Source organism: Pseudophryne corroboree, chromosome 2 (assembly GCF_028390025.1).
Source record: "Pseudophryne corroboree isolate aPseCor3 chromosome 2, aPseCor3.hap2, whole genome shotgun sequence".
NCBI lineage: Eukaryota > Metazoa > Chordata > Amphibia > Anura > Myobatrachidae > Pseudophryne > Pseudophryne corroboree.
In genome coordinates, this window is record NC_086445.1 from 726,076,616 (window position 1) to 726,090,163 (window position 13,548).

Consider the following 13,548-nt stretch of genomic DNA (forward strand, 5'->3'; position numbering starts at 1 on the left):
ATCACACCGTATAACTCGTGATACTATACCCAGTTAACAGTATGAAATATATCTTAGCCTCTCAACAGATGGCTCAACAATAACCCTTTAGTTAACAATAACTATATACAAGTATTGCAGACAATCCGCACTTGGGATGGGCGCCCAGCATCCACTACGGACTACGAGAAATAGATTTACCGGTGAGTAAAATCTTATTTTCTCTGACGTCCTAAGTGGATGCTGGGACTCCGTAAGGACCATGGGGATTATACCAAAGCTCCCAAACGGGCGGGAGAGTGCAGATGACTCTGCAGCACCGAATGGGCAAACTCTAGGTCCTCCTCAGCCAGGGTGTCAAACTTGTAGAATTTAGCAAATGTGTTTGACCCCGACCAAGTAGTTGCTCGGCAAAGTTGTAAAGCCGAGACCCCCTCGGGCAGCTGCCCAAGAAGAGCCCACTTTCCTCGTGGAATGGGCTTGTATAGATTTAGGGTGCGGCAGTCCAGCCGCAGAATGTGCAAGTTGAATCGTGCTACAGATCCAGCGAGCCATAGTCTGCTTAGAAGCAGGAGCACCCAGCTTGTTGGGTGCATACAGGATAAATAGCGAGTCAGTTTTCCTGACTCCAGCCGTCCTGGAAACATATATTTTCAGGGCCCTGACTATGTCCAGTAACTTGGAGTCCTCCAAGTCCCAAGTAGCCGCAGGCACCACAATAGGTTGGTTCACATGAAAAGCTGATACCACCTTAGGAAGGAATTGGGAACGAGTCCTCAATTCCGCCCTATCCATATGAAAAATCAGATAAGGGCTTTTGCATGACAAAGCCGCCAATTCTGATACACGCCTGGCCGACGCCAAGGCCAACAGCATGACCACTTTCCACGTGAGGTATTTTAGCTCTACGGATTTAAGTGGCTCAACCCAATGAGACTTCAGAAAATCTAACACCACGTTGAGATCCCACGGTGCCACTGGAGGCACAAACGGGGGCTGAATATGCAGCACTCCCTTAACACAAGTCTGAACTTCAGGCAGTGAAGCCAGTACTTTTCGGAAGAAAATGTACAGAGCCGAAATCTGGACCTTAATGGAACCCAATTTTAGGCCCATAGTCACTCCTGACTGTAGGAAGTGCAGAAATCGACCCAGTTGAAATTCCGCCGTTGGGGCTTTCCTGGCCTCACACCAAGCAACATATTTTTGCCATATGCGGTGATAATGTTTTGCGATCACATCTTTCCTAGCCTTAATCAGCGTAGGAATGACTTCCTCCGGAATGCCTTTTTCCTTTAGGATCCGGTGTTCAACCGCCATGCCGTCAAACGCAGCCGCGGTAAGTCTTGGAACAGACAGGGCCCCTGCTGCAGCAGGTCCTGTCTGAGCGGCAGAGGCCATGGGTCCTCTGAGATCATTTCTTGAAGTTCTGGGTACCAAGCTCTTCTTGGCCAATCCGAAACCACGAGTATAGTTCTTACTCCTCTCCTTCTTATTATTCTCAGTACCTTGGGTATGAGAGGCAGAGGAGGGAACACATACACCGACTGGTACACCCACGGTGTTACCAGAGCGTCCACAGCTATCGCCTGAGGGTCCCTTGACCTGGCGCAATATCTTTTTAGCTTTTTGTTGAGGCGGGACGCCATCATGTCCACCTGTGGCCTTTTCCAATGGTGTACAATCATTTGGAAGACTTCTGGATGAAGTCCCCACTCTCCCGGGTGGAGGTCATGCCTGCTGAGAAAGTCTGCTTCCCAGTTGTCCACTCCGGGAATGAACACTGCTGACAGTGCTAACACATGATTTTCCGCCCATCGGAAAATCCTTGTGGCTTCTGCCATCGCCATCCTGCTTCTTGTGCCGCCCTGTTGGTTTACATGGGCGACCGCCGTGATGTTGTCTGACTGGATCAGCACCGGCTGGTGTTGAAGCAGGGTCTAGCCTTGGCTTAGGGCATTGTAAATGGCCCTTAGTTCCAGAATATTTATGTGTAGGGAAGTCTCCTGACTCGACCATAGTCCTTGGAAGTTTCTTCCCTGTGTGACTGCCCCCCAGCCTTGAAGGCTGGCATCCGTGGTCACCAGGACCCAGTCCTGTATGCCGAATCTGCGGCCCTCTAGAAGATGAGCACTCTGCAGCCACCACAACAGCGACACCCTGGCCCTTGGAGACAGGGTTATCAGCCGATGCATCTGAAGATGCGACCCAGACCACTTGTCCAACAGATCCCACTGGAAGATCCTCGCATGGAACCTGCCGAATGGAATTTCTTCGTAAGAAGCTACCATCTTTCCCAGGACTCGCGTGCATTGATGCACCGACACCTGTATTTGTTTTAGGAGGTCTCTGACTAGAGATGACAACTCCTTGGCCTTCTCCTCCGGGAGAAACACTTTTTTCTGTTCTGTGTCCAGAACCATATCCAGGAGCAGTAGACGCGTCGTAGGAACCAGCTGCGACTTTGGAATATTCAGAATCCAGCCGTGCTGTTGTAGCACTTCCCGAGATAGTGCTACTCTGACCAACAACTGCTACCTGGACCTCGCCTTTATAAGGAGATCGTCCAAGTACGGGATAATTATAACTCCCTTTTTCCGAAGGAGTATCTTTCGGCCATTACCTTGGTAAAAACCCTCGGTGCCGGGGACAGACCAACGGCAACGTCTGGAATTGGTAATGACAGTCCTGTACCACAATTTTGAGGTACTCCTGGTGAGAAGGGTAAATGGGGACATGCAGGTAAGCATCCTTGATGTCCAGTGATACCATGTAATCCCCTTCGTCCAGGCTTGCAATAACCGCCCTGAGCGATTCCATTTTGAACGTGAACCTTCGTATATAAGTGTTCAAGTATTTTAATTTTAGAATGGGTCACACCGAACCGTCTGGTTTTGGTACCACAAACATTGTGGAATAGTAACCCCGGCCTTGTTGAAGGAGGGGTACCTTGATTATCACCTGCTGGAAGTACAGCTTGTGAATTGCCGCCAGTACTACCTCCCCTTTCTCCGAGGGCAGCAGGCAAGGCTGATTTGAGGTAACGGCGAGGGGGAGTCGCCTCGAACTCCAGCTTGTATCCCTGTGATACTACTTGCAGAACCCAGGGATCCACCTGTGAGCGAGCCCACTGGTCGCTGAAGTTCCCGAGACGCGCCCCCACCGCACCTGGCTCCACCTGTTGAGCCCCAGCGTCATGCGGTGGACTCAGAGGAAGCGGGGGAAGATTTTTGATCCTGGGAACTGGCTGTCTAGTGCAGCTTTTTCCCTCTTCCCTTGTATCTGTGCAGAAAGGAAGTGCCTTTGACCCGCTTGCTTTTCTGGAGCCGAAAGGACTGTGCCTGATAATACGGTGCTTTCTTAGGCTGTGAGGAAACCTGAGGTAAAAATTTTTCTTCCCAGCTGTTGCTGTGTATACGAGGTCCCAGAGACCATCCCCAACAATTCCTTACCCTTATAAGGCAGAACCTGCCTTTTAAAGTCAGCATCACCTGTCCACTGCCGGGTCCCTAATACCCTCCTGGCAGAATGGACATTGCATTTATTCTGGATGCCAGCTGGCAAATATCCCTCTGTGCATCCCTCATATATAAGACGACGTCTTTAATATGCTCTATGGTTAGCCAAATAGTATCCCTGTCCTGACAGGGTAACAGACCACGCCGCAGCAGCACTATCCATGCTGAGGCAATTGCAGGTCTCAGTATAGTACCTGAGTGTGTATATACAGACTTCAGGATAGCCTCCTGCTTTTTTATCAGCAGGCTCCTTCAAAGTGGCCGTATCCTAAGACGGCAGTGCCACCTTTTTTGACAAACGTGTGAGCGCCTTATCCACCCTAGGGGATATCTCCCAACGTGACCTATCCTCTGGCGGGAAAGGGTACGCCATCGGTAACTTTTTTAGAAATTACCAGTTTCTTATCGGGGGAACCCACGCTTCTTCACACACTTCATTCACTCATCTGATGGGGGAACAAAACACTGGCTGCTTTTTCTCCCCAAACATAAAACCCCTTTTTTGTGGTACTTGGGTTAATGTCAGAAATGTGTAACACATTTTTCTTTGCCGAGATCATGCAACGGATGTTCCTAGTGGATTGTGTATATGTCTCAACCTCGTCGACACTGGAGTCAGACTCCGTGTCGACATCTGTGTCTGCCATCTGAGGTAGCGGGCGTTTTTGAGCCCCTGATGGCCTTTGAGACGCCTGGGCAGGCGCGGGCTGAGAAGCCGGCTGTCCCACAGCTATTACGTCATCCAGCCTTTTATGTAAGGAGTTGACACTGTCGGTTAATACCTTCCACCTATCCATCCACTCTGGTGTCGGCCCCACAGGGGGCGACATCACATTTATCGGCATCTGCTCCGCCTCCACGTAACCTTCCTCATCAAACATGTCGACACAGCCGTAACGACACACCGCACACACACAGGGAATGCTCTGACTGAGGACAGGACCCCACAAAGTCCTTTGGGGAGACAGAGAGAGAGTATGCCAGCACACACCAGAGCGCTATATAATGCAGGGATTAACACTATAACTGAGTGATTTTTCCCAATAGCTACTTGTATACACAATATTGCGCCTAAATTTAGTGCCCCCCCTCTCTTTTTAACCCTTTGAGCCTGAAAACTACAGGGGAGAGCCTGGGGAGCTGTCTTCCAGCTGCACTGTGAAGAGAAAATGGCGCCAGTGTGCTGAGGGAGATAGCCCCGCCCCTTTTTCGGCTGACTTCTCCCGCTTTTTTGAGGAATTCTGGCAGGGGTATTTTTCACATATATAGCCTCTGGGACTATATATTGTGATATTTAGCCAGCCAAGGTGTTAATATTGCTGCCCAGGGCGCCCCCCCAGCGCCCTGCACCCATCAGTGACCGGAGTGTGAGGTGTGCATGAGGAGCAATGGCGCACAGTTGCAGTGCTGTGCGCTACCTTGTTGAAGACCGAAGTCTTCTGCCGCCGATTTTCCGGACCACTTCTTGCTTCTGGCTCTGTAAGGGGGACGGCGGCGCGGCTCCGGGACCGAACGATCGAGGTCGGGTCCTGTGTTCGATCCCTCTGGAGCTAATGGTGTCCAGTAGCCTAAGAAGCCCAAGCTAGCTGCAAGCAGGTAGGTTCGCTTCTTCTCCCCTTAGTCCCTCGTAGCAGTGAGTCTGTTGCCAGCAGATCTCACTGTAAAATAAAAAACCTAAAATTATACTTTCTTTCTAGGAGCTCAGGAGAGCCCCTAGTGTGCATCCAGCTCAGCCGGGCACAAGATTCTAACTGAGGTCTGGAGGAGGGTCATAGTGGGAGGAGCCAGTGCACACCAGGTAGTCCTAAAGCTTTCTTTAGTTGTGCCCAGTCTCCTGCGGAGCCGCTATTCCCCATGGTCCTTACGGAGTCCCAGCATCCACTTAGGACGTCAGAGAAAATGGGGTTATGACACAAGGTCAGAGCCGGCCTTAGGCATAGGCAAACTAGGCAAATGCCTAGGGCATTTGGTATGCTTAGGGGCACCAGCAGCTTTTGCTGATTAAAATGATATGCGGCATGCCTATATTCTGAGTGTGACTGCTTTTGTATCTGCATGTGAAATGCTACGTGTCAGTGTATTCCTGGAAATCACTGTAATGTAGCATTTCATATGCAGATACAGCCGCAGTCGCACACAGAATATAGGCATGCTGCATAAAATTTTAATCAGCAGAAGCTGCTTGTGCGTCCTAGCCACATAGTGATGCAAATAAGATGCATTTTCATAAACAAAAGGCGCCCGACGATAGCAGAGCTGCCAGCTGACTCATGCCAAGCATTTCCTGCAGAACTAGCGGCGGTGCTAGGGAACACCAGCCAAAATCTTGCCTAGGGCATCATATTGGTTAGGGCCGGCTCTGCACAAGGTCATACTCCTACAAACGTCAAACCGAAAGGGGTGCGCATAAAAATGGGATGTGGCTTTGCGACAACTATGCCACGCCCCCATTTTTGATTGTGCGCCTTCGGCGCACGCATGATATGGCTCTTACCCTTGACTACAGATCTTTTCTGGCTTCTTTGATACTGACTGGTTGGCCACGCCTGCACTACACAGCTCTGCTGAAGCTGCGGCCGCACTGACAAATTTTCTAATAAAGTATCTTTGGGATAATTTACACCAGGCTTAATATTTTTTTTATTAATAAATATTTTTTAAACAAAAAAAACTCCATTTACGATGGTGCCATTACTTATGGGCCAGTGCTCTGGACTTGCCCCCCAGGCTAAAAGTTGTGGAACATACAGATTAATGGACAACTGAGCCATTTTCAGATATGAACCATGGAGGTACAATACATGTGACACCCCTTTCACTACCTCTGCGTATGACTCGGCTAGTCCACACTTTACTGTCTTTCGCCTACTTGGGTAAAGAAGCTCTGCCGTCCTAGCATGGCACGGAAGCTCTGAAATTCTGCCATTGCAAGTAAAAGAAGGAAAGTGACCACCTTTACTGCCACTTGGTTTGATTTGCTGGAATTCAAGGAATCGCCAGATTATGCTACTCACTTTGCATCACCTTTCTCTACTTTACCTCAGTAAACGTGGCAATTTTACCTCTTTCCACTCCTCCTTCCTTTCTTGACTTTCTTTCTACTCTATCTCTGTTTTCTTCTTTTTCTTTTTGTCCAGGTCATTCATACACTTTTTTATCCACTTTAATATTATTCTAGGCTAAGCAGCTGTTATTATAAGTCATTAGTCGGAATTATTTGAATCACTTATGTCTTGATGTTCTTGTTGCCTACTTCTATGACCTGAAAATTTATTTTTGTTATATTTGCTGCTGCTGTCGTTTATTCTTCAATAAATACAGATTGCATAAAGAAAAAAAAAAGGAAGGTGAAAGAACATTTAGTGCAGCATAAAATCTCCAAATATGTAATGTATATAGTTAAGCTCAGCGACACACAGCTGTTCTTGTTCTTTTAATAATGATTGAAACACTAAACCCGAAATATAAATCAGTTTGCATGAAATGTCTTTTTCAAATACACAGCATATCTCCAGTGTTTCAGGAACTTGTTACCACTGTTAATTGTAAAGTTCCGATGAACTTTATTTGCTGATTTGTACATGAGCTTCTGCAACGTATAATAAATACCTTATGTTTACTGCATAACTACCATCTGTGTGTGTGAGAAAGTAGATATGTTTCATATCCATGAGAAACACACATAAACTGGCTCTGGGTATATAATATAGATACACACAAACAATCTGGGCAGGAAGCGTTCAGTAAAATAGAGTAATATAAATGATAATATCCTTGTTTTGTTTTTTTTAATCCTGAAAGCCAATCTGAACAGAAAATGATCTTTGTGCCATAGTATTGGAACTGCACACATTGCGTGCAGAGCAGATAAATGAGTCTCACTGTGGTGCTATGCACTCTGGGAAATGTGCTCATTGCCTTTTACTGGACATCTGCAAATGAGAACTCACTGACTTGCCAAGTGACGGACGTTCATTGTAGTTAGTCGGCCACACAACACTCATGAATTTCCTATGTAAAGTTAATAATCTTGCACAAATTAAATGCTTAATATTGTACCATAAAGCTTCATCAAGCAGTTGTGACAGCAAGTTTTATGTGTCTATTAAATGGCAGTCTGGTAACTTGAGTTTATGGAAAAATGATACATTAATGGCAGAACTACAGTTCCACCCAGTCTGGACTTTTGTTTTCTTTCTCAGACTACTGTACAGCCTCTGTGTCTGATTCCAAATAACATAAAAATGTAGTTTCAATCTCCTGTTGTGTAGCTATTACCTACACCAGTGGTTCTCAAGCTGTGTACCTGCCTCGGGACACTTGCAGGGGTGCCTCGGATTGGTGGTCCAGGACCAATTCAAATTATTTATGATCAACATAATAGGCAAATCCAGTGCTGGTGGCTGCCAATCATAAAATATGTGGCCAAACCTCTTACCATACAATTGATCCTAAGGATGAAATATAAATACAGTTTATATAATTTAATATTTCTTTCTAAATCTCTCAATAAGAAACTTTTGTCCAAAGGGTGCCGTGAAAAAAAGTTTGAGAACCACTAACCTACACCATTTATTATAAGTGAAATGTGTCGCTTATGTAATGTAAGCATACAGTACATTCATGCAGTGATTCACCAAGCACAGCACCAGCTGCTATTATATAACCTTGGAAGAAGCTCATGCTATAGAAAATGCTGTGCCAACAGGTGCAAGGTTTGTCTTTGTTCTTTTTTCCATTTGCTTATTTCTATATCTTTATATTGTTTTCCCAGGCAAAGCATAAAGATAGATTCATTGAGGAACGCTATGGCAAATTCGATATCAGCGACCCCTTACTTGCCCTGCAGAGGGATTATGAGACCCTCAAAGAAGACAATCATGGGCAGCGGCCCCCTGTGTGTTCTAATCCTCTGTACATCTTGAAAGAGGTGATGAAGCAATGCAAGATCATGCAGGAGAGAATGCTGGCCCAGCTGGCAGCTGCTGAAAGCAGGCACAGAAAGGTGAAGGTTTGATTTGTGATTGTTTGATCTGCTTTCCTCCTAGATATACTGGAAGTCCCTCAGCATCTTAAGAGCAAAAGATATACACACCTTACTTGGTCATCTGAGAAATGTCTCTGCTTGCGTCGTGTCTAATAAATAAGAATGTAGATACTGTATGTCTAAGCAGTGTCGGACTGGGGCATGGAGGGCCAACCGGGGGAATGCAGTGGTAGAGGCCCGTGCTTAGGGGTGCGGCCAGCTGCCACAGAGCCTTGGCTAACCATGGTATGGGCCCCATGATAAATATATATAGTAAATACTGCTAGTGCATGCATGATAATGTACCAGATTAATAACTGCAATGCACTGTAGATAATATGTACAATTCAAGTGCACAGTCTGGAACCTGATCCCTAGAGGAGGAGATGGGCCCCCTGGCAGTGGGGCCCACCGGGGGTTTCCCCTTTACCCCTGTGGGCCAGTCCAACCCTCTGTCTGAGAGTGAAAATGTACACAATCATAGTGTATTATTTGCTGTGAGGAAAAAGAAAGTAGTCACTGATGCGTCAAAGTCCCAGTCTATTGTCTGTCAGTCAGAAGGAATGTTAACGATTGCATGATGTCACATAACCAGCATTGTTTATTCAATAGGCGTGCGGTTCAGATGACTTTTGCACAGTAGTAGGTTTAGCTAAATGGGAATCCATGAATATCAACTTTTCTTTCTTTTACCCTTTCTAAAACGGTCATAAGTTTGTCATGTGATAATATAAATGCTGTACAAATTATAATTTTTTTGCTTATGGGTGAGGGGATGGGAAGTGGTCTCTTTTGACTCAAACCTTGGAGTGAGATAAAGCACCAGCCAATCAGCTCCTACCTTAATTTTTCAAACACAGGGGTTGGTTTATTAAGTCTCGGAGAGAAATATCCTAAGTGCCATGTTACAGAATGTGATTGAAAAATGACAAGATCTGATTGGTACTTTATCTCTCCAAGCTTTGATAAATTTCCCCATAAGTTATACTTGCCTGTTCTCCCGGAACCTGCGGAAGACACACAATTTTTCGGGTAGTCCCCATCAGCCCCTGATAGAGTGGGCACCACTTCCGCAATCACGCCCACTTCCTAGCGAAGTGGGCAGAATGGGGAGATTAATATACGGGTTCCCGGGGTCACTGAGGAGGGGGCAGGGCCTAGTGACACGTTCATATGACAATCTGTCATTTTGGCACCGCCCTTTGCAAATATGCTCCAATCACGGCAATTTTTTCATTAGTGGGGCAGAGACTATATGACTCCACTAGCCTGGCCCTACCCCTGTCACCACTTACTTGCTTCTCTCGGAAAGGAAAAAAGTTAAGTAGCCAAGTGTGTCCTAAGTTTTAAAGAGCTGCTGTGATCTCATGACTATAGTTTCTTGTGTTACATATTCATTAGCTGGAGATGTTTAGTGGGAAGTCCATCCTTTTTTATAATACTTTTTTTTTTAGTAAGCCGTGGAGAGAGATAAAGTGGATAGAGATTATGGGGAATATTTAATAAACTTAATTATCTCATACAAGCTGAAAAATATGATATTTATGTTTCCTGGAGATGGAGATATGTTTTTAATAAAGAGCAATAAATATCTCTTCTACAGTGGCGGTTGCAGCGCAGTCCAGAATCAAATAGGGGAGCCACAACAACTGCCAGTGAGTCCCGGACAGTGATGTTTGGCAACAAACAAATCTCCATCTCCAGAAAACATAAATATCACATTTTTCAGCTTTTATGATATGATTATATTTAATAAATATCCCCCAAAGTACCAACCAATCAGCTCCTGTCATTTTTCAAACACTGTAACATGACAGGAGCAGGTGGGTTGGTACGTTATCTGCGTCCATTATATCTCTCTCTCCAAGGCTTAGTACATGGGCTCCAAACTACCAACCAACCAACTTTTGTAATGTTTCAAAAACAACCTGTAACGTGGCAGTTAGGAGCTTATTGGCTGGTGCTTTATCTCTCACCAAGGCTTAGTACATAGGCCCTTATGGCAACCATGTGTCCCCCTTTAAAAACAAACAGCAATATTTTTAATGCATTACAAGTAGATATCTGCAGGTTTGGATTTACAAATTAGTGCTAGTTTAGATTTATGCAGGTTTTTTTCTTATTGGCTATCCAAGACACGTAATGGTCAATAAGATGCAGTTTTGAGATCCAAGTAAATCCGGATAAATCCAAACCCGCACATCTGTAATTGCAAGTAAGATTTGAAATTGAAAGCATGCCATCTGAATGAAAATTAAAACAGAATGAACTTCTAGTTTCTCCATTTAATAATGCCCACATTCCTCTTTTTCCCCCCTCATTTCTTAGTATTGTAAAAAAATTTTTACTAGAGGTCCCTCTTGTGGCTTTTTAATATATTGCAAATATAGCAGTAATGTGTAAATTTAATTTATGATTTTATTATCAGTTAGGGATTACTTTATTTAAGAATTAAAATACCTGGTGGGCTACTTAATAAAGTTACTCTGAAGTGCAAAGCTACAATAAAGCCATAGCAACTAATAAGTAATTAGGTTTTGTCAGGTGCAAGTAAGGTTATGAAAACAGGTGGGGATTATTAGATCTACACTAAAAAGGTCTACACTCAGTAGGTCTACCACTAGTGATAGACAGGTCGACAATGTCAAAAGGCCGACATAGAATAGGTACAGTATGAAAGGTCAACGGTCAAAAGGTTGACATGGAAATGGTTGACACAAATAAGTGGGTGTTTTGTCACTTTCTATCACAGACAAGCCTCATTAGTGTACCACGTCCCCTTGCATGGCTCTCTTTACTCGCCATGCTTTGGGCAAGGTGCCTCGCTGCGCTCAACACAGGTTACTATTCCCAATCGTAGTCCATGCGGATGGTAAAGTATGGAAAACTTGGAAAAAAAAACCTTGTCGACCATTGTCATGTCAACCTTTTGACCCTGTCTACCGAATGCATGTCTACCATTAGTGGTCGATCTTTTGACCATAGACCTTTTTAGTGTAGACCTATAGGGGTATATTCAATTAAAGTCAGATCCATTCCGACATGTATTTGTCGGAATGGATCCGACAACCCCTATTCAAATCTCATCTTAATTCAACTTTTTCAAGTCGAATTAAGATGAGGGACGCAGAGGAGGAGAGGGGGAAGCGAGCCGCGGGGTGACCAGCAGGGGACATTCGCCGGCAGCCAGAGGAGATCAGCGCTACAGTAGTGCTACAGATGGATGTCACACAGCTGCCCGACCTTACGGCAGTGTCCACCCGGCTCCAGCAAGCTTGCTGTAGCCAGGTGGACGCTGCCGTGAGCGGCGCGGGTGTGTGTCATCCTGCTGCAGTTCTGTGCTGTAGCGCTAATCTCCTCTGGCTGCCCGCGGCAGTCCCCCGTCTCCCTGCAGCTCTCCCCCTCTCCTCCTCTGGGTCCGCATCTCAGTCCGACATCTTTTGATGTCGGACTGAGATGGTTGAAAAGGGGGCCAAAACTGTTTTCGACACAAGCACGTGGATCGGCAGCTATTCAGCCGATCCACGTGCTTTTCGACAAGTAGAATTTTTCAACTTGTTGAAAATATTGAATAGGTTGGAACCCCTTCCGACCTAAAAAAAAGTCAAAAACTGCCGTCTTTTCGACAAACGGCAGTTTTCGACTTCAATTGAATATACCCCATAGTCCGGATACCTATGAAAACGTGTCTGTTCTATGGTTTTACTGCTGATTTGCCTCTTTGTACCTTGTTTTTAAACAACTGTGTGCATTGAAAGTCTTTAAAAAAAAGAAAAGTCTAAGGTAAAGCTAATTATAGTTATTTTTTCTCCCCAACAAGTAAATGTCCGTATTATTGTTTTGTTTGCGGTGTGGGGAGGGAGGTGTTGTTTTTGAAGGTTAGCAAAGGAATTTGTAGAACACTGTATGCAAATAGTCACTGTATATCAACTCAGATGAGGAATTTACATATCACTACTGTCACGATCCGGGTATCTGGACGCCATTTCTTACCTATCAGATGCCTCCTAAGGCTGGCTCAGCGCTCCAGGACCGGATCCCATCTGTTATCCTGATGTACACATTCCCGCATCCTCTCCTGTCTCTCTGGACGCAGTCACAGTAACGCCTTATACATCTGGCATGACGTCTCCCGCGGCCTCCGCGCGCGTCCCTGAGCTTCTGCATTCAGAGTGGCGATTACGTCAGCCGCGGCCTCCGCTGTGTCCGCGTGGTCGGATGTGCATCTGTCAGCCTGTCGTCTCCTGTCTCCGGTGGCCGGCGCCGCCATTACTGTTTTCCAGACCACATGGATTACAATCCAAACTTCCCTCCAAGTGTCTGCATGGGCGCAGCCATCTTGGATTCTGTCAGCTGATCTTTCCTACCAATCCGTTGTCAGTATTATTAATTTGCATAATTGCCTAGCCAATGCCTTCCTTGCTGCAGGTATAAATAGGTTGTGCCTGAGCAAGGAAGGCGTCAGTGCTTTGGTTGTCAAACCTAGTTCCAGTTTGTCTCTCTCCTGTGATTGTCTTCCAGGTTCCAGCTCCTGTCTCCAGACTTCTGCTATAGAGACCCGCACCAGCACTCCATCTGCGGTGTAGCCTGACTCTCCGATCCATTCTGGACTCACCTGTTTCCAGCTACAACATCACCTGCTTCCAGCTCAGCTTCCAGCAGTGTACAGCTTCTCTTAAAGGTCCGGTGTCCTTTCTGCAGTTTACCACTCTCCACCGGTATTATTATTTCTCCGCTCTCAAATTCTACATTTCATCTATATTGCATCGCTCTCAAGCTTTATTTATTATTTAACTGGTTCCAGCCAGTATCCACTCCGTGCCAACACCTGTCTGGTTCTAACCAGTACCCACAGCAGCATTTTATCTACAGCAGTCCAGCTTTCCCTGGAACACCAGCTGGTACGACCCTGGGCTTTCCTCATTGCTACAGTTGAGCCTGGTAAGGACTTTCCAACTTGCAGATAATAAGAACTGTCTCATACCACCAGAGCTCTGTGGCCCCTGCCACCCTGTAGTACCCAGG

At 45.8% G+C, this 13,548-nt stretch overlaps 1 protein-coding gene across 3 annotated transcripts in view; it reads left to right on the forward strand.

Annotated features, from left to right (window-relative positions):
- The window catches only part of CTTNBP2NL (CTTNBP2 N-terminal like), a 200,278-nt gene that overhangs the window by 160,047 nt on the left and 26,683 nt on the right, over positions 1-13,548 (forward strand). For all 3 annotated transcript variants that reach the window (XM_063955377.1, XM_063955379.1, XM_063955378.1), the window contains one exon: positions 8,272-8,502. In XM_063955377.1, the coding sequence (XP_063811447.1) occupies positions 8,272-8,502 (231 nt within the window). The remainder of the gene's footprint in view (positions 1-8,271; positions 8,503-13,548) is intronic.